The following is a 27,825-nucleotide window of genomic DNA, read 5'->3' on the forward strand; positions in this document are numbered from 1 at the left end:
GTCTGAAGGTCTCGACCCAAAACGTCACCCATTCCTTCTCTCCAGAGATACTGCCCATCCCGCTGTGTTACTCTAGCATTTTGTGTCTATCTTTGGTTTACACCAGCATCTGCAGCACATGGCAGCAGGGGCTCTCCTTCCCCCTCCCCCCAGAATCTAGAAACAGGAACAAAAAGTGCAAAGAGAAACAATCCTGAATACAAAGCAAATCTGATCATCAGGGTTTCGTGACGCTGGCAATTACAGCATTCCAGTGCTTTGACAATAACATCCTCGCATAAACTGGAAACGTTCACCATTTTGGTTACAGCATGTTAAAATCTTATTAAACAGAATCCGAGAAATACTATTATCAAATGAAATAAAAACCATGACATTTAAGTTACGATATATTCACATATTTCTCTATGTAGCAATTGGGTCATGACAGCATTAACAATTTGAACTGGACACTGAAGATGAACATATTAACAGTCTTTCTACTGTTCTATTTTAACTTGTACCTGATGGTTTGTAAACAAGTCCATGACACTGTACACCACATCTTCAGCTCCCGATTCTGATCTGCTCCAGTGATCAAGAAACGCCAGAAAGGGACCCTGTAGAACAGATTAAGGGAAGTAACAAAATCATTTGCAGTAGACCAATCCAAAATCAGATGTCATCATCATAAATAAAGTGAAAAGTAGATCTGGGAATATAGTGCCTTTTCTGACCCAAGAACAGCCCAAAACACTTTGCAGCAATTAAGCAATTTGGAGCAAATCTATCTGTCTGCAATGTGACTTTTTTTAAAGTATTAATCAAGAGGTTAAATAGTTAATCTATTCTTAGTCTTTTCATTCTGTTTTACATAAAAACAAACTCTCCCACAGACTTCTTAATCTCAGTAGGAAAGTAGAAATGTGACAACCAGGTTACCTCGCCACCCAACTATTCATTTTTCAAATAACTTGAGGTTCTGTTTTTTGTTTCTTTTAAGTAAATACATTCTTAGGTTTGCTTTGGAGTAACCAGGTAACAAAATAAATGTAATACTTTGGGGAGGGAGAAAGAAAACCCCAAAACTGCTTAAGGCACCAAGTTTACAGTGTGTAAGAAAATAACTGCAGATGCTGGTACAAATCGAAGGTATTTATTCACAAAATGCTGGAGTAACTCAGCAGGTCAGGCAGCATCTCAGGAAAGAATGAATGGGTGACGTTTCTGGTCGAGACCCTTCTTCAGACAGTCTGAATGCTGCCTGACCTGCTGAGTTACTCCAGCATTTTGTGAATAAATACCTTCGAAGTTTACATAGTTCTAAGTCCAAAGATTTTCACCTGTGAACATCAATGTTTATTGTATCAGGGCTGCTCTCATTCTCACCTGCCAGTTATTCTCACATGATGTGTTGCCATTTCAGATAGCACCGGGGTGGGGAGGGGGGGTGGGGACGGAACATGGCCTTCCAGGAGTAGAGTACAGAAACCTTAAATATCACCCCCCCCCATACAATCACACTGAAGAATAGATTTCAGCCTATCCCAACTTAATTCATAAGCCCTAACTAAATATCATGTGGGAAAAATAATCATGGAACCTGGACACAAGTCCAATTAGTACATTATCTAGAACAGACCACTTCAGAGAAGCCTAAATGATTCCTTCACTTTTCAAATCTGAGCTTACTTTTAAAGCACATTCTTCCTTCGTCCCATAAACATTTCCCAATATCTGCAGCCCAAGGCAGAAAGGTCAGTATGGGAATAGGGAGGGGCGTTAAAGTGTTTGGCAACCAGGAAATCACTTAGGCCAAGGCGAGGGCTTAACGGACAGTATCAAAGAACTACATGATCCAAAGACCTAGAAATGGGAAATGAGAAGAGAAAAAAAGAATCCCAAAATAACTTTGCAATACTGTATCCAAAATCTTCAGACACTCAACCCGTCCTTTGATTCACAAAAATCAAGCCGCATTTCTCTCTTGCAAAGTGCTGGGGCATGGGAGGATAGTTGAAATAGGCAGTCAGGAATATTTGACCCTCTCTCATTTCAAAGCAGGTCTGAGTACAAGCAAAAACAAAAGGAACTGCTTTGAAATTTGTTATTTGTCACCTCAAAGCACAGTGGGTTTGCAAGATTCATCTTTAAGCATCTACCCATCTTCAATATAAAATTATAGGTTCATGCAGCATATTTCCAGATACTCAAGCAAGTACATGGCACGGAAATGTGCCCTTCAAATAACTCACGGATACAATACTGCAGTACAAACTTACTCTGGATCCTGCTTTATGTGATTGTCACAAAAGAGAAGGCATGATAATGGTCTACCATCATGGGGCTGCCATTCATGAAGACACCTGAAAAGCCCCACAGAAAATAATTAGGAAGCGCATTCGAGAACAAACAAATGTCAGATATCAAAGCTTTATTCGTTATTATATAATGGGATAATAAGTACGGAAGTAGTTCTGCTACAGGGCCATTCTTTGGAAAGTGAACCCAAAAGTCACACGCTTGACCAGAGGTCATCACATAAAGTAAAACATTAAAAAGTTCTTGCCAGAGATTAATCTTATTCATTGCTATTTTTCTACCTGCAGAACTATAATGCATGTCTTTTTTTTAAATTCAGAGTTTGTAAGGTAAAACTGAGAAGTGCTTCCGTGTGAGGCCACACACGTGACCAGTCACATTTGACCTCTGACCCTAAACAGACGTTGTCAGCATAACGTATAAAAATGTCACGTGATAAACTTCGACATGTATAAGTCATGTATACAGTATAAAACAATATACCTGTAATGCTTTCAGAATGAGAAGAGATGTATTGCACAATTTTTCATATTTTTGGTCTCACACGTGACTAAGAATGGGCCTACAACTCAAGTGCCCAGAGCACAAACTGCATATAACATGATTGGGGAATTATGGAACACCATTTGTATTATACACACTGAATTAGTTATCGCACAACTGGAGAACAAATTAAAAGTTGCTATTGAAATGGACAAGAAGAAAAAATACATGTCTTGGGGGAAAAAAGTGTTGGAAGAAAAACCTCCATATTTTCATAATCAGATAACATTGCCTCTGAAGAACACAGCTGCGAGCTTCACGGTGGGAAGCCATTGCAATTGGCAAGCAACCGCTTGTGCAATGAACCTCCATTAAACTATGTAATATGCAGCCTTTAGGTATTTTTAGCATGACCAACAAAATTAATCATATAGCTATTTAAAAAAGATATATATTTGAAAATCCTGCAAGAAAATTAACATTGTTATAGTGAGTCTGAAACAATCTAGCCCCATCCCCACTTTTCCCATTGACACAATTGTTTTATAACATAATTTTCTATGACACAAGGTTTCTTAGGAACAATCGCTCTACAGCAGAATTGCCTGCAATTAAAAGGACAATTCTTATTAATTTATGATTTCAAATGTATACTAGAAATGAATGTTTATCCCATCAGTATGTGGAAACTTAAGAAACACATTAGCAAAAAAATAACCTGCCATACGGTGAAGGGTGACTTCACCCTGTCATGACTGATAGGGTGAAGTCATGTGGCAGGTAGGTTCAGTTTAATGCCACATGACTTCACCCTATCAGAGAAATTCCGTGTTCTAGCCATCGTCCTTCACGACTTTTGCTGCCACCTAGACTAACCTTGTCTCTCTTTCTCAAGTCTGCTAAAGGATCAATTTGGTTCTTTTTTGTCTCTTATCCAACTTGCACAAATCTGATCTGCTGGGCAAGTCTCAGAATGTTATCGTTAATCAGATCAAGAAGCTTGAAGTGCTGGTAACAGCCACCTTTAAGCCATTTCAGCCCTCACCCCCCACATCACAGATGTTCACCTCACTCAGCACATTTCCCACTGACCTATTTTCCCACTGAAAACAGATTTAAATCTTTCTCTTGAGCAAAAAGTGCTGGAGTAACTCAGTGGGTCAGATAGCTTGTCTGCCTTTTCTGATTCTGACTCTAGACCCAAAACCTTCAATAGTTTTCTTTTTGCAGATTCAGTTTAGTTTATTATCACGTGTACCGAGGTACAGTGAAAAGCTTTTTGTTGCGTGCTAACCAGTCAGCAGAAAGACAATATATCATTACAATCAATCCATTTACAGTGTATAGATATCTGATAAGGTAAAAACGTTTTGCGCAAGGTAAAGCCAACAAAGTCCAGTCAAGGATAGTTCAAGGGACATCAAAGAGGTAGAGAGTAGTTCAGCACTGCTCACTGGTTGTGGTAGGATGATTCAGTTGCCTGACAACAGCTGGGAAGAAACTGTTCCTAAATCTGGTGATGCTGCCTAATCTGCTGAAGTTTTTCCCCCCCATTTTCTATTTTTAAAAACATTTAGTTCAGCAAACGCATTCTAAAACAGAACTTAATTACAAAACATTGAAAGAGCCATGGGAACAAAAATACTTTCCGATGAAAATTTGTCCAAGAGAGTTATGGGGATGGGCATACTTACATCAACTAGCTGGTTATTAAATCTTCCCTCTCTCACCTTAAACCTCTGCCCTCTGCTTCCTGATTCCTAAACACGGGGGGGGGGGGGGGGGGGGGGGGAGGAGTAGATGAACTGATAGATGTTTATACGATTACATCAGTCATTTGTACTACAAGGAGTAAAGATTGTGTCTGCCCTACATCTCCCTTTTACTCAGTCCCTCAAGTCCGGGCAACATCTTCATAAACTTGTAGTACAACTTTATTTAGTTTTTTTCCAATTGCATTTGCCTGGGATTTTTATTAAGACACTTTAAACAAGTTATATATCTGTACCTCGGCTGATCTTGCCCCTCTATGTAGATCTGCCAGAACTTCACATATCCATCATGACTTGCAGTTGCCAGCACCGTTCCATCTGGCGATAATGCACCTTCACTGATCCTCTGGGGAAAAAAAGGCCAAGTAGAAAAAGGTGAAAACACTGATTACATTCATCTTTCCGAAGCTTTTATATCCTTTTCAGCAATTGACACACGATTAAACCGCATAACAAGCCAATCAACCTGATCTTTATTAAAATCACCAAGTAATCATTCTGTAGTGCTTAAGACATGTGCAATTTACAACAACAAAAAATAGACAGCAACCACATAAAACTCAGAAGTTCATGAACAAAAGGTGATAAGGATGGTGAAAAGATTTTTGAAGTACTGCGAGTAACAAAGCTAGACACGTATCATCTTTAATTCTTGCTGTTCTGTGCAAATATCAATGATAAAAAGCAAACATTACCTCTACCATATTAATTCCAAGACTTCAAATAGCATGGTTAATCACTCATGCATAAGCCTCAGTACCAGGTTATTTATGAAAATGGGGTCCTCAAAGACAGCCCAGATTCAATATAGCTAAGCAGAATCCACCAGTACAATCGTTGGAAAGGCAGCAAACTATGTTGCTAATCAGAGTAAGCAGAAAATAAATTATAATTCCAGAAAGAAATTTCAGTCTGAAGAAGGGTCACCCATTCCTTCTCTCCTGAGATGCTGCCTGACCTGCTGAGTTACTCCAGCATTTTGTGAATAAATTCCAGAAAGAAATATAATTCCAGAAATTGCCATTTTCAAAACTATTTGGACCTGGAAAAAGCAAGCCTAAATTTCTGTGTTGTTTGGTCTTTCTACTTAAAATAAAAATTTATTGTCGGATAGTACACGCTTGACCCCAAATGTAAGGAAATGACACAAATAAAATGTGTTATTCAGCCAATAAAGCAGGTTCAAAGTGTTGTCACTGCAATAACCTGACAGCTGATTTTCCTCACAACATTTTCCCTAACTTTTACTGCAACAATGGCAGTTTTTAGCCGGGTGATAAATACAGAGCTTTATTTGTCATTCGGTACCGAGGTACCGAACGAAATTACATTGCAGTCACACACAAAAAAATGTGACCAGTGCAAGTTTTCTTTAGTACCACGGACTCAGATGGCAAACAAATCCCGTTTAATGTCTTGAAAGGCAGCAGCTTCTTACATTGAAAGACTGAAAGAGTGCCATAGTGTTTGCGGTATGACTTTTTAGATGAGATGCAAAAATGTCATAAATGATTCTAGGGTATGGTCCTCAGGAAAAAATGGAACAATTATTCCTGGTGTCCTGCTCGAGCTGATGTGGTAGGTTTTGTGCAGCAGCCATGCCACATGAAATAAATTCATGCAGTAACCCTGTACTCCTCAGAGCTGAAGTGGAAGCAAGTTGTCCTCGATCCCAAGGGACTACCCAAGAAAAAGTCAACTCCCTCAAGAAAAAAACCCAGAAAAGATTGTCTCTTTTGGAGTGGAATTCCCCCACTTAAAGTTTGATACGCCCCCAAGTAAACCACTAGAGAAAGAACCAGGCATGTTCTGAACAACAACGGGGATTTAATATGAAACTAGACCAAGTGGACCCATTGGGCCCAAACCTCTCCTGCATTGGTGCAGCACCCTCTCCCCTCCCAATCGACTCCTCCCCCCTCCCTTCTTAGGAGATAGATTTAAACTTTAAAATGTGAACAACTTAAAAAATTATAACACCAATTTCAATGAAACTTCTTCCATTAGCACCAAAGGGACGACGGTGAGTAAGGTGGGCCAAAATTGTTGCGCTATTGTGTATCGTTTTGGCTGTAGTTCAGGAACAAACAAACGAGAATTTTAGTATATAGATGTCCACCAAGGGAATATTACACGTTAGATCATAGAATTAGCCTGGAGTTATTACTGGGTACTCTTTCCACACTTCATCCATTCACTTCTCACTCTTCTCAAAAGTACTCTTTAAAAGCTTATTTTGCCAAGCTTATGAGTCGGAAGTGCCTTTGAAGTTTTAAACTGCTTTAATTCTTCTAAACATAGCACAAAAAGTAAGGAAATTTGTGTTTGGTAGATTATTTCTTTGTTGTAACAATGCTTCTTGGCAATAAATCTTATACCGTTGGAAAGCCTGTTTATTTCCCTTTTAAATGGTGCCACATTTGTGGGATGAGCAGCAGAGCTGAGTATGTGGGTTGTGGGTTGCGCCCATGAAAAATCTGCCAAATCTTCTCTGCCAATGCCAAACAGCTTATTCTGCCATTGACTCTTGTTCGGTGTTGTTTGGTGGATTGGATGATTGAAGTCTGAAGAAACAAGACATATTGGCAATTTAACAATTTATTCATTTAATAAACAGGAGCCTCAGTAGCGTGTGGAAGAACCATACACAGCCACAACAGCCTGGCACCTCCTCCTCATGCTGGTCACCAGCCTGGTCACACACTGTTGTGGGATGGCATCCCATTCTTCAACCAGCATTTGTCGCAAGTCAGCCAACGTGGTTGTGTTGGTCACTCTGGCACGAACAGCACGCCCAAGCTGATCCCACAGTGTTCAATGGGGTTGAGGTCAGGACTGCTGGCAGGCCATTCCATCCTCTCCACTCCCAAATTCTGGAGGAAACCCTGCTCTGTGGGGGCGAGCTTTGTCATCTTGGAGGAGAGTTCGGTCCCAGACTGTGGAGATATGGGATTGCCACTGGTTGCAGAATCTCATCTCGATATCTCTCTGCATTGAGATTGCCTCCAATGATGACAAGCCTCGTTTTTCCAGTGAGGGAGATGCCGCCCCACACCATCACACTGCCTCCACCAAAAGATGTTACTCTATCAGTGCAGCAATCAGCATAGCGTTCTCCGCGTCTTCTCCACACTTTGACCCTATGATCCAACTGCCGTAGGCAGAATCTGGACTCATCGCTGAACATAACGTTCCTCCACATGTTCAGGTTCCAGTGCACGTGTTGCCGACACCAGCGCAAACGGGCCTGACGGTGAAGGGCAGTCATGGCAGGCCTCCTGGCAGCCCTATGAGACCGGAGATCGGCTGCGTGCAGTCTGTTCCGAATTGTCTGGGCAGAGAGCCGTCGGCCATATCGTCCTGCAAACCTTGACTGCAAATCTGTAGAAGACAGCCTACGGCTCCTAAGTGCTGACAGGGTGAGGAAACGGTCTTCTTCGGGTGTCGTCTTCTTGGGACGCCCACTTCGCGGCCTGTCTCTGACATCCCCCGTTATATGGAACTTGGCCTTCACTTTGGAGATGGTACTAGGGCTCACTCCAAATAATGCCGCAACTTGGTTTTGCGGAACACCAGCTTGAAGTTGCCCTATCGCACGGGCCCTATCCAGATCAGTCAAACGTGGCATGACGATTCTTGGAGCAGGCACCTACTGACCACTGTGGCAGGGCCCATGCTCACAGATGCTGCCAATCAGGTGCCAATCAGGCACCTGATTGTCAGCACCTGGGGGTACCAGAAGCTCAAAACAAGAGTCAATAGCAACAGCAGAATAAGCTGTTTGGCATTGGCAGAGAAAATTTAGCAAAGTTTTCATGGGCGCAACCCATATACTCAGCTCTGCTGCTCATCCCACAAATGCATGTTCCTTACAAATGTGGCACCATTTAAAAGGGAAATAAACAGGCTTTCCAACAGTATAAGATTTATTGCCAAGAAGCATTGTTACAACAAAGAAATAATCTACCAAACACAAATTTCCTTACTTTTTGTGCTATGTTTATATGAATTGTATAAATGCAGTTTGATAGCTATTCAAGCTCCAGCTATTGTTGATCATATCTACCTTCATCCAGTGAGATCTGTAAACAACATTCAGAGACTAAGTTTCATCATCTTTCAAACAAAGGATTAACCCCAAAACTAAAATCATTAATTAAAAGCACTAAAATAAAATAATAAACATTTAAATTAGAATAATCAATGTTATACATTTAAAAATAAACAAACTCTCCGCATCCCATTTTCTCGTGTTCATATGAATAGATTAAAAAAACAAAAACCATTAATAAGAAAATAGGAGGCAGAGTTGATTTTTTAAATATATAGAATTGATGATTCTAATTTAAATATTTATGATTTTATTTTAATGCTTTTAATTAAATCTGATTTTACTTTTGGGGTTAATATTTTATTTGAACCATTTGAATGCAGAATAAATAGTTGCACACAGGTTCAAATTATTGTTTGTTACTTTGATTTAATTTTCTACTTACAGCCGTGTGCCCCTTGACAATGATAAAGCCTTCCTTCATGTCTGTGGCCTCAACAGGCCAGGTATTGTTGCTGTTTCTTAGAATATCCAGGTCCCAGACCTCAGCCTGCATCAAGTCACAAGTAGAAAATATTTAAAACCTCAAAGAAACAAGAATGCATCTACTCATCAAGCAGCAATAATAATCTGTGCAGGAAAGAACTGCAGATGCTGGTTTAAATCAAAGGTATACACAAAATGCTGGAGTAACTCAGCGGGTCAGGCAGCATCTGTGGGGAGAAGGAATGGGTGATGTTTCGGGTCAAGACCCTTCTTCAGTCTGAAGAAGGGTCTCGACCCGAAAAGTCACCCATTCCTTCTCTCCAGCAATAATAATCTGATTTCCTCATGGCTCATGGAACAAATGAACAAGATGCCGAGCAAAGAGAAGGGCAGGACAGTGAGAAATACTGCACCCTATTTGTTATATTATCAGTAGGCCTTATCTTCTTCCCTGGTAAACAGATAAAGTCTAAAATACTAAAGTTTAAATAAAACAATCAAGAATGCATATCCAACATTTTAACAGGATTAATATTTGCAATCCAGACTACACATTACTTGTGAGCATAAACAGGCATGTGTATTTTGCTGAACTGTTACAGACTTTAAAATATTCCCATCCATCTTACCCTGTCTTCATGTAAAACAGCAAGCGTTTGGCTTCCTTCATCATTTTCCTCATTTTCTTCTGGAATGTAGGGGCACCAGATGATTCTCCTGTTTGCATTTAAAGGTGTTCCATCGGGTCTCTTAATGTGCACTACAATTTTTTCCCTGAACATTTAGTATAGGAATAATCTTAATCACAGGACTATTCCACCAGGTGGTGCCGCGATGGCTGCCTCGCCTTCTGTCTGTCCTTTTCCATACTTTTTTTGTTATTTTTGGTAATTTTTAAAAGTCTGTGTTAATGTTCTCTGGTTTGTTTTATGTGGGGGGTGGGGGAGGGGGCCGGGGGAATTTTTTTTTCAATCTCCTACATTGCCGGAGATGCGATTGTATCTCCGGTCGCTCTGCGGCCTAACACCTTGGAGCTGGCGGCATTGCCTGGGACTGGCTTTGAGCCCCCGCGGGGCCATGCACTTACCATCTGAGCATGCGATTCCTTGCCTGGATCAATGCTCCAACTGCGGCCTGCGGACGTCAACATCGAGGAGCTTGCAGTCTCGGGTCAGGAGCTCCAAGCCGCAGGACGTTCGACAAGCCCCGGCCCAATAGACAATAGGTGCAGGAGGAGGCCATTCGGCCCTTTGAGCCAGCACCGCCATTCAATGTGATCATGGCTGATCATTCTCAATCAGTACCGGGGTAGATCGCCCGGCGCGGGGAAAGCTGAGACCCCCCCCCCCCCCACCTCGATGCAGGCTTGATCGCCTCGACGAGGAAGGCCCACTGTCGGCTACAGGAGTAAAGATCGTCCCATCAATGGACGGTTAGAGGCCCCCGACCGCTGGAGGACAAAGGGAGAGATTGAACTTTTTTTCGCATTCCATCACAGTGAGGAATGTGGAGGAGTCACTGTGGTGGATATTCCTGGGCTAGGGGTGACTTGTACAAAAGGGACGGGTTGCATCTTAACAGCAGGGGGACAAACATTCTGGCTTGCAGGTTTGCTAGTGTGACACCTGTGGCTTTAAACTAAGTAGTGGGGGAGAGGGGTTAACAAATTGTGGATATGAAGATGAGGTAAAAGGGAATACAGGAGATATTGCAAAAGACTCTCGGAAGAATGGGAACAGAAGTTCTAGAGCGGAAAAGAAATTAAGGGCAGGGCCAATTGTGAACGATGTGAGAGGGGAGGTAAATACAGAAGTTAAAGTGTTGTACTTAAATGCGCGTGGTATAAAAAATAAAGTGGATGAGCTTGAGGCTCAGTTAGTCATGGGCAAGTATGATGTTGTAGGGATCACTGAGACATGGCTACAAGAGGACCAGGGCTGGGAACTGAATATTCAGGGGTACACAACGTATAGAAAAGACAGACAGGTGGGCAGAGGGGGTGGGGTTGCTCTGATGGTAAGGAATGATATTCATTCCCTTGCAAGGGGTGACATAGAATCAGGAGATGTTGAATCAGTATGGATAGAAATGAGAAATTGTAAGGGTAAAAAGACCCTAATGGGAGTTATCTATAGGCCCCCAAACAGTAGCCTCGACATAGGGTGCAAGTTGAATCAGGAGATAAAATTGGCGTGTCAAAAATGTAATGCTACGGTGGTTATGGGAGATTTCAACATGCAGGTAGACTGGGAAAATCAGGTTGGAAATGGACCCCAGGAAAGAGAGTTTGTAGAGTGCCTTCGAGATGGATTCTTAGAACAGCTTGTACTGGAGCCTACCAGGGAGAAGGCAATTCTGGATTTAGTGTTGTGTAATGATCCTGATCTGATAAGGGGACTAGAGGTAAAAGAGCCATTAGGAGGCAGTGATCACAACATGATAAGTTTTACTCTGCAAATGGAAAGGCAGAAGGGAAAATCGGAAGTGTCGGTATTACAGTATAGCAAAGGGGATTACAGAGGCATGAGGCAGGAGCTGGCCAAAATTGATTGGAAGGAGGCCCTAGCAGGGAAGACGGTAGAACAGCAATGGCAGGTATTCCTGGGAATAATGCAGAGGTTGCAGGATCAATTTATTCCAAAGAGGTGGAAAGACTCTAAGGGGAGTAAGAGACACCTGTGGCTGACAAGGGAAGTCAGGGACAGCATAAAAATTAAGGAGAGGAAGTATAACATAGCAAAGAAGAGTGGGAAGACAGAGGATTGGGACTCTTTTAAAGAGCAACAAAAGTTAACTAAAAAGGCAATACGGGGAGAAAAGATGAGGTACGAGGGTAAACTAGCCAATAATATAAAGGAGGATAGCAAAAGTTTTTTTAGGTACGTGAAGAGGAAAAAAATAGTCAAGGCAAATGTGGGTCCCTTGAAGACAGAAGCAGGGGAATTTATTATGGGGAACAAAGAAATGGCAGACGAGTTAAACCGTTACTTTGGATCTGTCTTCACTGAGGAAGATACACACAATCTCCCAAATGTTCTAGGGGCCGGAGAACCTAGGGTGATGGAGGAACTGAAGGAAATCCACATTAGGCAGGAAATGGTTTTGGGTAGACTGATGGGACTGAAGGCTGATAAATCCCCAGGGCCTGATGGTCTGCATCCCAGAGTACTTAAGGAGGTGGCTCTAGAAATAGTGGAAGCATTGGAGATCATTTTTCAATGTTCTATAGATTCAGGATCAGTTCCTGTGGATTGGAGGATAGCAAATGTTATCCCACTTTTTAAGAAAGGAGGGAGAGAGAAAACGGGTAATTATAGACCAGTTAGTCTGACATCAGTGGTGGGGAAGATGCTGGAGTCAATTATAAAAGACGAAATTGCTGAGCATTTGGATAGCAGTAACGGGATCATTCCGAGTCAGCATGGATTTACGAAGGGGAAATCATGCTTGACAAATCTACTGGAATTTTTTGAGGATGTAACTAGGAAAATTGACAAGGGAGAGTCAGTGGATGTGGTGTACCTCGACTTTCAGAAAGCCTTCGACAAGGTCCCACATAGGAGATTAGTGGGCAAAATTAGGGCACTTGGTATTGGGGGTAGGGTACTGACATGGATAGAAAATTGGTTGACAGACAGAAAGCAAAGAGTGGGGATAAATGGGTCCCTTTCGGAATGGCAGGCAGTGACCAGTGGGGTACCGCAAGGTTCGGTGCTGGGACCCCAGCTATTTACGATATACATTAATGACTTAGACGGAGGGATTAAAAGTACCATTAGCAAATTTGCAGATGATACTAAGTTGGGGGGTAGTGTGAATTGTGAGGAAGATGCAATAAGGCTGCAGGGTGACTTGGACAGGTTGTGTGAGTGGGCGGATACATGGCAGATGCAGTTTAATGTAGATAAGTGTGAGGTTATTCACTTTGGAAGTAAGAATAGAAAGGCAGATTATTATCTGAATGGTGTCAAGTTAGGAGGAGGGGGAGTTCAACGAGATCTGGGTGTCCTAGTGCATCAGTCAATGAAAGGAAGCATGCAGGTTCAGCAGGCAGTGAAGAAAGCCAATGGAATGTTGGCCTTCGTAACAAGAGGAGTTGAGTATAGGAGCAAAGAGGTCCTTCTACAGTTGTACCGGACCCTGGTGAGACCGCACCTGGAGTACTGTGTGCAGTTTTGGTCTCCAAATTTGAGGAAGGATATTCTTGCTATGGAGGGCGTGCAGCGTAGGTTCACTAGGTTAATTCCCGGAATGGCGGGACTGTCGTATGTTGAAAGGCTGGAGCGATTGGGCTTGTATACACTGGAATTTAGAAGGATGAGGGGGGATCTTATTGAAACATATAAGATAATTAGGGGATTGGACACATTAGAGGCAGATAACATGTTCCCAATGTTGGGGGAGTCCAGAACAAGGGGCCACAGTTTGAGAATAAGGGGTAGGCCATTTAGAACGGAGATGAGGAAGAACTTTTTCAGTCAGAGGGTGGTGAAGGTGTGGAATTCTCTGCCTCAGAAGGCAGTGGAGGCCAGTTCGTTGGATGCTTTCAAGAGAGAGCTGGATAGAGTTCTTAAGGATAGCGGAGTGAGGGGGTATGGGGAGAAGGCAGGAACGGGGTACTGATTGAGACTGATCAGCCATGATCGCATTGAATGGCGGTGCTGGCTCGAAGGGCTGAATGGCCTACTCCTGCACCTATTGTCTATTGTCTATTGTTAAAATGTATTTTGTGTGTCCTGTTGCTTTTTTATTGTTATGACTGTATGGCAAATGAAATTCCTCGTATGTTGCAAAACCTGCTTGGCTAATAAAGTATGATTGTGAATTAACAGAATCGTTAATAGTAATTAAAATAAGTATTTCCTTAAACATGTCAAAGACCTTGAAAATGTGGGTCAGAATTTCAGAAGTGGGCCTTGTCATTGGAAACTCATGGACACATTGTGTTCCATTGTCTGATGATTTATTGGCTCATTGAGCCTGCATTCATCCTTTGGTACATCTATCCAAATTAATCTGCTTCTCCCATGCTTTTAAAATGTATAAGATGTCATCTGTGCTTCTGAAAATTATCTATCTATCTATCTATCTATCTATCTATCTATCATTCCTCCCTCCCTCTCTCCCTCTCTCTCTCTCTCTCTCTCTCTCTCACACACACTCTCTCTCTCTCTCTCTCACACACACACTCGCTCTCTCACACACTCTCTCTCACACTCTCTCTCTCTCACACTCTCTCTCTCACACTCTCTCTCTCACACACACTCTCTCTCTCACACACACTCTCTCTCACACACACTCTCTCTCACACACACACTCTCTCTCTCTCACACACACACTCTCTCTCTCTCACTCTCTCACACACACACTCTCTCTCTCTCAATTCAAAAGATAGCATGAAGAGCAAATGCATCATCTGGATATCCTTGATTTCCACTTTACCACAACTTTGTTCTCCCCAACTACCTTCCCCAGTGCACACGACTCTCCCTTGCAACTTAAAACAGTTTTAATCTCATTTTTCTAGCTGCAATGAAGGTCAATGATGTGAAACTTTAAGTGTTTCTAATTCTACATATACTGCCAGATCAGTTCTGCACCACTAGCAATTTCTGTTTTAGAATTATTTTGCCATGCCATCTCTCAATAATTGTGAATGACCTGGAAATATGCCAATTTTCACCTCTCATTCTCTTTGACTAGCCTATTATATTGTTGACCATTTTGATGCTCTGCAAAACCACTCATTGTTTAGCAGGGCAATACAAAGTTGGTTGATTCTATTTTATCCATTGTGCCAAAATTCACCTGTAATGGCTTTTCTTGCCTCAATGGGGGTGGGGGCCGCAAGGTAGATGTGGTGGGTGGAGTGGTTACGCAATTAGAGTATTCAATGTTCATGGGTTGGGTTGTAGGCTACTCAAGCAGAATATGAAGTGCTTTCTTTCAGTTTGTGTGGCCTCACACTGGCAGAGGAAGAGGCCAAGAACAGACGAGTTAGTGTGGGAATGGAAAGGGGAATTAAAATTGCTAGCAACTGGGAGCTCCAGCAGAAGTGTTTGGTGAAATGGTCACCTTGACCACAATTGGTCTCGTCGAAGTCAAGGAAGCCACATTGAGAGCACTGAATGCAATTGGATGAGGTTGGAGAAGGTGCAAGTAAACCTCTCTCGGTCTCACCTGGAAGGACTGCTGAGGTCCCTGGATGGAAGTGAGAGAGGTAGTGTAGGGACAGGTGTTGTTTCTGGGGAAAGTGCCTGGGAGTGGAGTGGGTAGGTAGGGAAGGATGAGCAAACCAAGCAATGGTAGAGAGAAAGTTCACTGCGGAAAGCTACAGGGACGGGAAGACATGACTAGTAATGGGATCACATTGAAAGTGCCAGAAATGTCAGAGAATTATGTTTTGGATGTGGGAGGCTGGTGCGCTGAAAGGCAAGGACCAGGGGAATTCTATTACTGTTCTGTCTCAACACAAAATGTTGACTGACCATTTCCCTCCACAAAAAAGCTGCCTGAACCATTGAGTTCCTCCTGCTACTCTCCTTTTATTGCCACAAAATTCCAGCATTTTCAGTCTCTTGCATAACTGTGCTACACAACGTGACAGGTTTACAAACAGCGAGGGGGAAAAAAAGGTTAATTCATATCTAATATTAAGCTGATTGCCCCAAACTCAGATGGCTATGGTGGCACGGAAATCTTTCTGCATCAAGAGGCTAGGGATGGGAAAAATAAAACAGTTTTCCACTCCAGCTCATTGTTCTCAGTGGGAATTAAATTGAGTTCACGTGGGATTTCCTTGGAGGCATAAAACCTTGCAAGTAATGATAGCAATAATGTTCTTAAGAATGCTTTACAAATGAATGCCTTAAATCAAAAGGATACTGTATTTTTTCATTTTCTTCATTCAGTTGCCAGACAAAAAGGTTGCCTGCCTCATCAACACATGCTAACTGGTTGGAGTTGAGGTGTGCAAAGCCCAAATCAGCAACACCACCAGTAAATCCTTTGAGAAGAGTTCGCTCAGCCGTACCAATACTCAATACCCGTACCATGCCAACGCTACTAGCCCCTATGAGGAGAGAAAGAAGAAAGTTATTAGGTTCTATTTAAGTGAATATCCATCAAATATCTATGAATTTTAAAAGCTGTAGTTTGTAATAAAACTAAGAAAGACATGGAGTTAAATTATTTAAAGCAAACATTTTAAATAACTACATGTCTATGCATAAATCCAACAAACTAGAAACTATTTCGCCTATTTTTGGATAAATCGTAATGTCATTCCAATTCTCAATTGACAAAATTTATGCAAATACATATTTTTGCAAATTACAAAGATCATTAAATTAATCCATCACTGACTTCTTTAAAAAATGAAGAGGTTGCCCACTTACATGAACTCTAACCTACACCAATGATTTGTGGGTTATGATGCAGCGATATTCAATTTTCAAATAGTTTTCTAAAACAAATTTCTTAGGGCATCTATTGTTATTGCAGGAAACAGGTTTTAGTTAATAAACTCTTAAATGTTGCTGGAATTTAAAAGATTGAGGGAGGATCTTATAGAAACTTACAAAATTCTTAAGGGGTTGGACAGTGCTAGATTGGAAGATTGTTCCCGATGTTGGGGAAGTCCAGAACAAGGGGTCACTGATTAAGGATAAGGGGGAAGTCTTTTAGGACCGAGATGAGAACGTTTTTTTTCACACAGAGAGTGGTGAATCTGTGGAATTCTCTGCCACAGAAGGTAGTTGAGGCCAATTCATTGCCTATATTTAAGAGGGAGTTAGATGTGGCCCTTGTGGCTAAAGGGATCAGGGGGGGATGGAGAGAAGGCAGGTACGGGATATTGAGTTGGATGATCAGCCATGATCATATTGAATGGCGGTGCAGGCTCGAAGGGCCGAATGGCCTACTCCTGCACCTATTTTCTATGTTTCTACTAAAATAGATCAGCAGGATCTATAGTTCTTTACTCCTGTAGGATTCATATATAACTAGTTAATGTGCAATTATAAAGGATGCTCACCTCGAATGGTATATGCCAAATACTGATTAGACACTGCAATAAGGTTGCCATAGTAATATTTCTGCTCCCATTCATATTTTGCAACCGGTTGTATTTTTACCTGAGAGAATAATACACCGGTTAATTTTCTGGAATAAAAGCACCTCAACCTCTTATAGCACAATCTTATCTTTCCAGCTCAGTATTTTTATAATCTTATTTTTCCTATCATTGACAGTCAGACTGACGTTTACAACTGAGATAAACTAACACACTGTCCAGTCCTGCACAAAAAAATGAAAAGTGTACGTATTTAGAGACATAAGTCTCTTCAGCCAAACCTGACCACGCCAACCAAGGTGCCCCCTCTAAGCTGGTCCCATTTGCCCGCTTTTGGTTAAACTTATCCTACCCTGTATCTGGCCAAATCTTTTAAATGCAGTTACAGTACCTGACTCCTCTAGCATCTTGTTTCATGTATCCACCACCCTGAATGAAAAAGTTGTCCCCTCAGGCTCATGTTATATCTTTCCCCTATTACCTTAAACAGCTACCGTTTGTTTTTGATTTCACTACTCTGGGTAAAAGACCGTGGATTTTCCTAATCTATTCCCCTCATACATTTCTTGATATTGTCAAGCCAAGGTACTAAGAATGTATGTCCAAAAAATATTCCATTAAATAAGAACACGAAGCTTTACATTTTTAAGTGATATAACACAAAACATAATTTACATATTTTACTATATTAAACCAAATAGTTTCCCTAAAAATAAAATCAAACCAGATTTAGAGAGATTGATCAAAGAGCCAAAGGAAAACACAGCAGATATTAAGTAGATGATAAAAAAGAACAAAAATGCAGTGGAGTAGATATGTAATACAAGTACAAATAGTTTGATTTAATTACATTTCCATTGTGACCAGGCATTTTAATTGGCCTGTTCAGCACCTGCTATATTTCATCGGAGAATCTAGTAATGGAAAATGGCTTATTTGTACAGTCAGATAATCACTATTAATGTGACAACTTTACCCAGTCCCAATGAATTGTTATCCACCTGAAATATTATGACTCATCCTTTTTCCATAAATGACATCTGACTTAAAGATAAATATTTAACTTTTTACCGTAACTCTTTCTAGTCAGCAATTATTAGTTATTATATAGACGCCAGACTGCGTGTGTGTGTGTTCGTGGCGCGAGCCACAGGGTGTTGCATGTGTCTCGTGCCCTGGTATAAATCCAGATGCCACTAGCTAGCATTTTTGCAAAAAAAGGGAGCCGAGTGGGTAAGCCTGCCCCTGCCAGTACAGAACCTCTGCATCATCAAGACTCTCGCAGTGCCTCCTCGTGGCAACACATGGTAACTGGGGCCACCTTCAGCCCCAGCAGGCTAAACTGCACGGGGATCTCGGAGGAACTCTGGCCCCCAGAGATGCGACATGCAGACCCACCGGCGTGTGGACACGCCCTGACGTCCATCAACCAGGTCCCAACTATGGGTTAAATAGCACCCCGCTGCCTTGTGGGTAAGGCTCAGGAGAGCCAAAGGTACTGGAGCTAGAGTCCCTAGAGACGGTCGGCTGATCCCTCGTGCGTCCGCCTTCCAGCAACTCCTGCAACCGAGTAGGCCCCAGACGTAGCAGCCATGCCGTTCCTCTGGAATCAGCCTATTCGGTCGAGAGGGGAATGCAGACGCTGGGCAAGTTTGTATTCCCATTTACCTGCCCAGGCTCAGCGGCCAAATCAAATGGAGAGGACACTTCATCCTTGCTGGGCACAGCGAGATGTAACCGCAGATGAAAAATCCCCCTTTCCAAACAGGACAACGCCAAGCTGCACCATCATCTCACGAAGATGGACGGATGCCACTAGACTGTGTATAGTGCATAAACAGCCATATGGTATTAATTGACAAGATATATTATAGGAATCAATAATAATTTCACATTAAAGATCATATCTACATGCTGGGTGGAAGCAAACTGTAATTGTTTGTTAGATTAAAACCAATCAAGAAGCATCATCGTAACCTTATTTATTCAAGGATTTTTGTTCCCAAACTCAAAAGAATAATGCCCATAATGTAATAATTCTTTAGAAATCTTAATTGTGTTTAAAATCCTTGTGTAAATTGCATGCATAAAAATACCAGGTACCATTCAGTGCTCTTTCAGAAGAGTCAGCATTACCTTGTTGCTACCCCTTGCCTTATTGCTGACACTGGAATCATTGCTCGCTACAATTTCCACTTCTTTGGCAGATATAACACAATTTGAGCTGTCGTCACCAGACAGGTATCTGGAAAAAGATAGACAATCAAACCATTAGAGGAGCCTGATATTCTTAAGACTAAAGTAGCACACTATCCTGTAGCACAATGTATTGAGTGATGCATCCTGGGGAACAGATTTTCATTTTTCTCCACAAACTTTTTCATTCTTCAGAAGGAAATAGAAAAGCAAACCCACACAAAAAGATCATGGTAACCAAGAGGTTATTAACAGATGATGTCATGAATGTCCCTTTTATTTTTGATGAGAAGGCAAGGATAGTAATGGTGAAAATAGATCATATTTTCCAATAGCAAATTGCATTTTCTTGACATAAACCTAAAATGTATAAATAGTACAGCATCTTACATCTCTTGATTTTCTTGTAGCTTCAGCCTGTGAGCATTTGCATGGTTTGACTCTCTGAGAACAGGGCCATCTCCAGATGCAATGGGATCTGGTATCAACAACCCATTCAGTTCTCCATTGTAGGACGTTGTTTTCTTTTGGCCATCAACCGTCGACTCTGGCAAGAAGTAGAAACATAATTAAGAAATCTCAAAGCATGACAAAGAGCAAATTAAAATAAATCTGATTGAATCAAGGAGGTTACATTTAACCCAAGATAAGTGTAACAAAAAAAACAAATTCAGTATTTTTGGAATATGGAATCTTGCATCTTAGACATAATCTATATGTTATCAAATACAAGTTATAATCTTAAGAGAAGTTAACAAAAGGAAATTTAATCACAGATGTACTTTTAGAGGGCACAAAGGTAGGTAATTTGAAGGTATTTATGGTGATTTTGATATCAAGAATGAGGATGACAGTAGCTATGGAAAAGGAACCAAGAAAATGAGCAATGAACAACTTCACCAAAAAAATAAACTTGTCAGTTCATGAGTCGAGAAATAAAGGGAGAGAATGGACAAAAACAAAAGCTAAGTGAGTGAGTGAGCGAGAGGGAAAGCAAGCAAAAGACAGGCAGATGTTTCTGATTATTCCTGTCTCTGCCATATTTTGTATTTGCTCTGCCTCGTAGTTTATTTGAATCTTTCTTCACCCTTTTTCAATTCATTCTTACTTGCAAGTCCTTATTAATATCCTCTAGAACCCACCATCGATTTCCTCCGGTAGGAAACACATTAGAAAGTGTTACCAATAAGGCATCTCACATCAGATTTTCCAAAGCTGGCAGCTTTTGAATTTGAAAGTGCAAATGTGTGAATTGTAACAAAAAATAATCGAATTCTTTAAAGCTAAAAGGTATAAAAGGTGAGCCGTGAACTACTACGGTAAAAAATATACTGATGAAAAGGTATAGCGTGTAGCCAGATAGCCAATATTCCATAATAATTTGTCATAGACGAAGGGATTAAAAGTACCATTAGCAAATTTGCAGATGATACTAAGTTGGGGGGAAGTGTGAATTGTGAGGAAGATGCAATAAGGCTGCAGGGTGACTTGGACAGGTTGTGTGAGTGGGCGGATACATGGCAGATGCAGTTTAATGTAGATAAGTGTGAGGTTATTCACTTTGGAAGTAAGAATAGAAAGGCAGATTATTATCTGAATGGTGTCAAGTTAGGAGGAGGGGGAGTTCAACGAGATCTGGGTGTCCTAGTGCATCAGTCAATGAAAGGAAGCATGCAGGTACAGCAGGCAGTGAAGAAAGCCAATGGAATGTTGGCCTTCGTAACAAGAGGAGTTGAGTATAGGAGCAAAGAGGTCCTTCTACAGTTGTACCGGGCCCTGGTGAGACCGCACCTGGAGTACTGTGTGCAGTTTTGGTCTCCAAATTTGAGGAAGGATATTCTTGCTATGGAGGGCGTGCAGCGTAGGTTCACTAGGTTAATTCCCGGAATGGCGGGACTGTCGTATGTTGAAAGGCTGGAGCGATTGGGCTTGTATACACTGGAATTTAGAAGGATGAGGGGGGGATCTTATTGAAACATATAAGATAATTAGGGGATTGGACACATTAGAGACAGATAACATGTTCCCAATGTTGGGGGAGTCCAGAACAAGGGGCCACAGTTTAAGAATAAGGGGCAGGCCATTTAGAACGGAGATGAGGAAGAACTTTTTCAGTCAGAGGGTGGTGAAGGTGTGGAATTCTCTGCCTCAGAAGGCAGTGGAGGCCAGTTCGTTGGATGCTTTCAAGAGAGAGCTGGATAGAGCTCTTAAGGATAGCGGAGTGAGGGGGTATGGGGAGAAGGCAGGAACGGGGTACTGATTGAGAGTGATCGAAGGGCTGAATGGCCTACTCCTGCACCTATTGTCTATTGTCTATTGTCTATCTCTAACCCCTGTTTCCATTAAGTCACAGGATGTTAATGTTATTCTATGAGGGGAAACAAACCTAATTTGCAGTGTTCTTTTGAACAAATGCTGGATTAATCAGTTTAATCAGAAAATTAAGATGAACATGGAAAGATTTGCCATTTGTTCATTGAATGTTTGTTTACCAGAAAGGAGCAAATTTGGTTGTTGTTCTGGGAGTGATGATGGGTGTGCCATATTAGAAGACATCTAAAGCAGACAGGAGAGCTACAGCAGTCAGTTAACTTTTGACAGTGAATACTAACAAAAGGAATTTGGAAAAAATGCAGGTTTGATTAAGATGTGATCAAAGAACAGAGCAAAGCTTTGAAACTAAAGTGGTTGTTCATGAAGCTATTAAAACTATTTTAGATATTAAGATGTGATGATCAAAGGGTTTGACATTTATCGAACCAGAGATTCCATTATATAAGTGAACAAAAATGAGAAAATAAAACAACAAATATCCACCATTCAGTGATCAAAGCTGACCACTGAGCAAAGGGCACAGTGAATCTGGATCAGGAATTTATTAGAAATACCTATTACAATTCTAAGATTGTAGGAAGGGAAGAGGTTGAAGAGAAAGCTTTATCGCTGGACTGTCCTCTGTAATGGAGATGCAGAGATCTGGGAAGGAAAGAATCAATGTGAAAGGTGAAAGCAGTGTGGGAATTGGCTGCAAAAATAAAGAAAGTTTGAGTTCCGTTTGAGCGCAGGAAAAAACACCAATGATATCTTTGATATATCAGAAAAGGAGATTGGTGAGGATGACAGAATAAGACTGAAACAAAAATAGATCCATGCATTTCACAAAAAAACAAGCTAAGCTTGGGCCCACATAAGGGCTACACTTCTAATCAGGCTTCAACAGTTTATTGGAGTTCTTTGAGGGTAATGGGCTGTGGATTAATGTGAAACAGTGGATTAACTGTACATGGATCTCTAGAAGGCATCTGATAAGATGTGGCCTCAAAGTTATTGCAAAAAGTGAATCCCCCTGATGATTGGGTGGCTAACAGGAATCCGAAGGTATAAATGTCTTTTGCTTGCTTTCCCTCTCACTCACTCGCTTAGCTTTAGTTTTTGTCCATTCTCTTCGTTTATTTCCCTACTCATGAACTGACAAGGTTATTTATTTGGTGAAGTTGTTCATTGCTAATTTTTCTCCTTGTTTATAAATGGATATTTTTTTATTGGACAAGTTGGATAGATGGTGGTGCCTCTTTCTTACATTTTAAATAATAGAACTGAATAAAGGCACTGAATATAATATTGCTACATTTGTTGATGGCACACAGGTGCAGGGTGAACTGTGAAGAGGACAGAAGGTGACAACAGAGATGTCTGTGCATAGTAAATGGAGTATAGTATTGGAAAACGTGAAATTATCTGACATGATTTAGTTTTAAAAAGCTTATCATCCATATAGTGTTGAAGTGTCTAAGGTACAGAGAAATCTGTTGTCCTAATGCATTATTCACAAAAGCTAGTATACAAAAACAGCAAGTAATTGTAAAAGCTATCAGAATAAGATTTATTGCTGGATGTTGAATACTAAACTAGGAAGCTTATTCTTCAGTTATATGGCAAGTCCATATCTGCAGTGCTCCATATATAGTATTAGTTTCCTTATTTTAAAAAAACGAGTTGGAAGCAATTTGGAGAAGATTGACCGGATTAATGCCTAGGTGGGCTGATTGCACAAGGATCATGATGCACGTGCTTGGAAAATGGGGAGTAAAAGCTAACCTAATATCACTCTCCTCCTGATGGCCACCTTCATATGTGTCTGCATCGGGCTGTGCTTGGAGCCAAAGTGCACAGGTGCCAAGAGTTGCTAGCTGCTGGGGTTCAATCTGTCCCCAGTGTTGCGAAGGGTTGGCCTGACGCCTTTGCTAAACAATATCCGTCATTTGGACATTGCTGCAGTATCTATACATCATAGAAAGGTTCTTGCAGAAAGCCCTGCAAACACTGTCAGACAGACACTCTGGATCTTGTGGCAGATTGTAAAAACATCTGACAAAATGTCTCACAGCCAGAACTCAACGACAAGCTCACACCATGCTTGATTAACAATGAGAGGGGCACTCCCCGTCACATCTTTCCTGTATGGACGTATTTTACCCGGGATGACTGCAATGAGAAAGGAATGTTAACTCTGTTTCTCTATCCACAGGTGCTGCCTGACTTGCTAAATATTTTCAACACTTTTCAATCCACGAATAAATTGGTAACCAACAGTCTAAATTAACAATGGAAATGCAGAGTGTAAAACTAGATTTGCAGAAGATACAAAACAAGCTGTTTGTTTTCTTCTTCCTCCTCCTCCCCCTCCTCCTCAGAATATGCTGATGTCGCTTATCTAACTCAGCATGAGCACTTTATTTATAAAGTGGCGGTGCTTTTTCATGATCTGAGTTTATGGAGCACGAGGTGAGATACATCTAATTATAATCAATCATAAATTCCACTGTCACTTGTTTCTTTCTAGAATTTATTTAGAAGTTGTGAATAATTTTTGATATGTTTGTCATGTATTTGCATTTCAAGAATATGTAGGGTTGTAGCCAACAATGCAGCATACCACAAACGTGAAAATGATAAAAGATCAGAAGTATGAAATTCAAACCAAAGGGATATATTAGCACCATGTTGATGAAGTTACTGCTCGATTTTAATGCTCAGAATAAACAATAATGTGTGCACAGGCTTGTCATTCTGCTTGGTTAGTTGATTCATGATAAACAGTCCTTGAATGTCAGAATCCTGGATCTGTTCCTGTTTGGTTATAAAATCTGAAATTATCTACTAAATAGTTTATCTGAGCAAAACTAGAGTCAGCTACATAATTGCATGGCTTATAAAGTGGAAATTAGTCTAATACAAACAAGTTGTAAATAATTCACATCTGCAGTTTTCAATGTAATATCTCAGCGCCCCTTCCCTGGATGTGCGCAGTTGTTCCATTTAAGATGTCAGTTTGATGTTTTATTTTGAGGCATCAATAAATTTAAACTAGAGCTTGAAATAGTTTAACGCAAGGGAAAGAGACACAATGGTGGGTTGACACAAAAGCACAAGAAGCCATGTCATAGGTGTGCAGATTGATTTACAGATCAATGGGATACATCGAACAGAACAAAAGCAGAATGACAGCTTGAGTAAAACATGGAGTTCTGGCCACATCTAAGGGCGGTTGCTGATGGAGTGAGTTTAAGTAGATTTGCAAAGACATTGTTAGATCTGTAAAATTTCTTCTATGGAAGGAAAAGTGACTGGCTGGGATAGTTTGCTCTGGAAAAGAGGGGAGAACTAATCAGGGCATATACGATTGAAAGGCAAAAAGGTGAATAAATGAATCATTTTCCTTTGTAAAGGGGACAATAACTAGTTGGCACGGATTCAAAGTAACAAGCAGAAAATTTAAGAGTGGAATTGAGAATTTCTTTCACCCTGGAATTTTTTTATTTGTAATAGATACAAACAATTTAAATGAAAATCTATGTGGCTGATATGTAAGTTTGCAGATGACACAAATATTAACATAGTTGTGAATAGTAAGGAATGTGCTGGTGCTATGAAACAGCATCTCTATCATCTGGGCAACTGTGCTGACCACAATAAGTAAAAATACTAAATTATCTACTTTGGTGCACAAAACAGAAAATCAAATAACCTTTTAAATCAGGTAGTGTTGAAGTTCAGAAACCAGGGTGTGCAATAAGTTACTGATGGCCAGCAGGTAAAGAGAAAGGCAAATGATTATGTGGATACAAGCAACTGCAGATGCTGGTTTACAAAAAAGGCATAAAATGTTAGAGTAGTTCAGCGGGTCAGGAGTAAGAAAGTCTTATTATAATTATATAGCACATAAGTGGGTCCACATCTGCAGTATAGTGTAGAGGTTTGATCTCCTTATCTAAAATAGAATTGATGGAGTATACAAAGATTCTCTCGACTGGTTCCAAGCATGGCAGGTTGGCCTGTCAGGGTAGACTAGAGTTGCATTCTCTGGAGTTTGGACACATGAGAGAGATCTAATCAACGCAGCAAAAATGTCAAAAGACATGTCAAGCCAGTTGTAGGAAGGCTGTTTCCCCTGACTGAGGAGCATGGGACCAGGGAAGATGGTTTTAAAATTAGTAGTGCGATTTGGGACTGAAATGAGGAAAAATGTTTCTTCATTCTGAAGATGGTGCAAGTTTGAAATTCTCTAACCCAGAAGGCTATGGAGGCTCAATCATCAGTTTCATTTAAAACAGATTTCCAGAAAACATGAGAATCAAAAGATGCAATAAGTATGGAAAGTGAAACGAAAATGTAAAAAATGATTCGCGATCTTGATGAATGGCAGAGCAAAACTAGTGCAAATCAACTGCTTATACCTATACAACTACTCTCTTGAGAAGTTTTTTTCCCAGTGTGAAACATGAAACACATTAAAAAAATGTACGTTTGTAACATAAACCACCCTAGGTTACAACCAATTTTAGGAAAATCAAACTCAAACATGAGGGTATACAGTGAGAATGGGCAATCAACTTATTTATTATTATTAGCATTGCCATATTATAACCAACATGCCCTGCAAAAGTGCCACCTTTGAAAAGTTTGAACTGGACAGGTTGATTCAAGATTGAGTTTAAAGAAAAATGTCAACCTCGTTCAAATAATTTATGATAATCTGGTCTAAGCAACGTAACCAAACTAACGCGTCAGCAACAAACTTTGCAGCATTACAATAATCAAGATTGATAACGTGTGGATTGCCGGTGAAGGCATGCTTTGAACCTCAAATATCAATACACAGAATATTAGAAATGTACTGTATGTCGATTGCTACAGTTCAGTAATACTATTCCAGGAACGTATTGATGATTTGAGCACAAATCATTCAGTCTGAAGAAGGGTCTCGACCCGAAACGTCACCCATTCCTTCTCTCCCGAGATGCTGCCTGACCTGTTGCGTTACTCCAGCATTTTGTGAATAAATACCGATGATTTGAGCACAATCATTAACCAAAATCAGCAAAGTGGGACAGCAATAACAGTATAACAGTACTTTATTGTCATTCAGTAGCCCAAAGAGATAAATCTTCCATTAAACTAATGGATCCAAGGCTCAAACACAGATATAAAATGAATGAGAAGGCGGCCATCAGCCCGGGTCAGGGCAGGCGGGCGCCCTCCCTCCGAGCCTGCATCAGTGGGCGCCCCGTTCCCGCCACAGCAGCCAGAGGCCGAGACCATCCTCTCACACGGTGACTGGGAGCAGGGGCAGGGGCGAGACCGGGCGGGGCAGCTGCAGCCCCCGCTAGCCGAGCCGAGGCCCCGGGCTCCGGGCTAATGTCAGCGCTGCCCCCTCCCCTCCCCTCCCCTCCCCTCCCCTCCGCGACCCGGCGTAACCCCCCACAGCCGCCTCTACTCTGCACCGACCCGAGGCGAGTTCCGTCCTTACCGGACACCCGGTCCAGCTTCAGTATGTCGCGAAGGTGCTGCGTGGCGTTCTGGATGTCCATCTTGGAAGCGGAGGAGGAGGTGGTTGGTGTTGATGTTGTTGGCGGCGGCGGCGGCGAAGCCATGGCCATGGCGATGGCGAAGATGGCGATGGCGGCGGCGACAGCTCGACAACCACAGCGCGTGCGCAGGACCAGCAGCAGCAGCGGCGGCCGCCCCCCTCGGAACCAAAGATTCCGCGGGCAGCGCCACCGGGAATAGCGTCGTTTCCGGTGCAACCCGCTCCCTTCCGCCCGGCACCGCCGCTGCCCGCCACGGGACGACAGTCTTTGCTTCTGTAATCACGTCTATCTCCTGCCACAAATGTCTCCTATTATTGTTTGTTTGCAACAGAGACTCCCGAATTAATGAATGGGAAAGAAAGTTCGAGAAGGGATAACAGAGTAAGTTCAGGGCCAATAGTGACCAGTGTGAGAGGGTATTTATTCACAAAATGCTGGAGTAACTCAGCAGGTCAGGCAGCATCTCAGGAGAGAAGGAATGGGTGACGTTTCGGGTCGAGACCCTTCTTCAGATTGATGTCAGGGGGGCGGGACAAAGGAAGGATATAGGTGGAGATAGAGGGAGATCTGGGAAGGAGGAGGGGAAGGGAG

General features: G+C 41.5%; 1 protein-coding gene across 1 annotated transcript in view; it reads right to left on the reverse strand.

The window, feature by feature from the left end:
* Positions 1-27,361, reverse strand: part of edc4 (enhancer of mRNA decapping 4) — a 64,448-nt gene extending 37,087 nt beyond the window's left edge. The window contains exons 1-10 of the mRNA XM_078400329.1: positions 27,174-27,361; positions 19,754-19,910; positions 19,304-19,412; positions 17,129-17,228; positions 15,979-16,165; positions 9,723-9,867; positions 9,053-9,157; positions 4,793-4,902; positions 2,262-2,345; positions 504-599 (exon numbers count right to left, since the gene is read on the reverse strand). Coding sequence (XP_078256455.1) covers positions 504-599; positions 2,262-2,345; positions 4,793-4,902; positions 9,053-9,157; positions 9,723-9,867; positions 15,979-16,165; positions 17,129-17,228; positions 19,304-19,412; positions 19,754-19,910; positions 27,174-27,303 — 1,223 coding nt within the window. The 5' untranslated portion in view covers positions 27,304-27,361. The remainder of the gene's footprint in view (positions 1-503; positions 600-2,261; positions 2,346-4,792; positions 4,903-9,052; positions 9,158-9,722; positions 9,868-15,978; positions 16,166-17,128; positions 17,229-19,303; positions 19,413-19,753; positions 19,911-27,173) is intronic.
* Between the last annotated feature and the right edge of the window lie 464 nt (positions 27,362-27,825).

This window comes from Rhinoraja longicauda, chromosome 6 (genome assembly GCF_053455715.1).
Source record: "Rhinoraja longicauda isolate Sanriku21f chromosome 6, sRhiLon1.1, whole genome shotgun sequence".
NCBI classification, from domain to species: domain Eukaryota; kingdom Metazoa; phylum Chordata; class Chondrichthyes; order Rajiformes; family Arhynchobatidae; genus Rhinoraja; species Rhinoraja longicauda.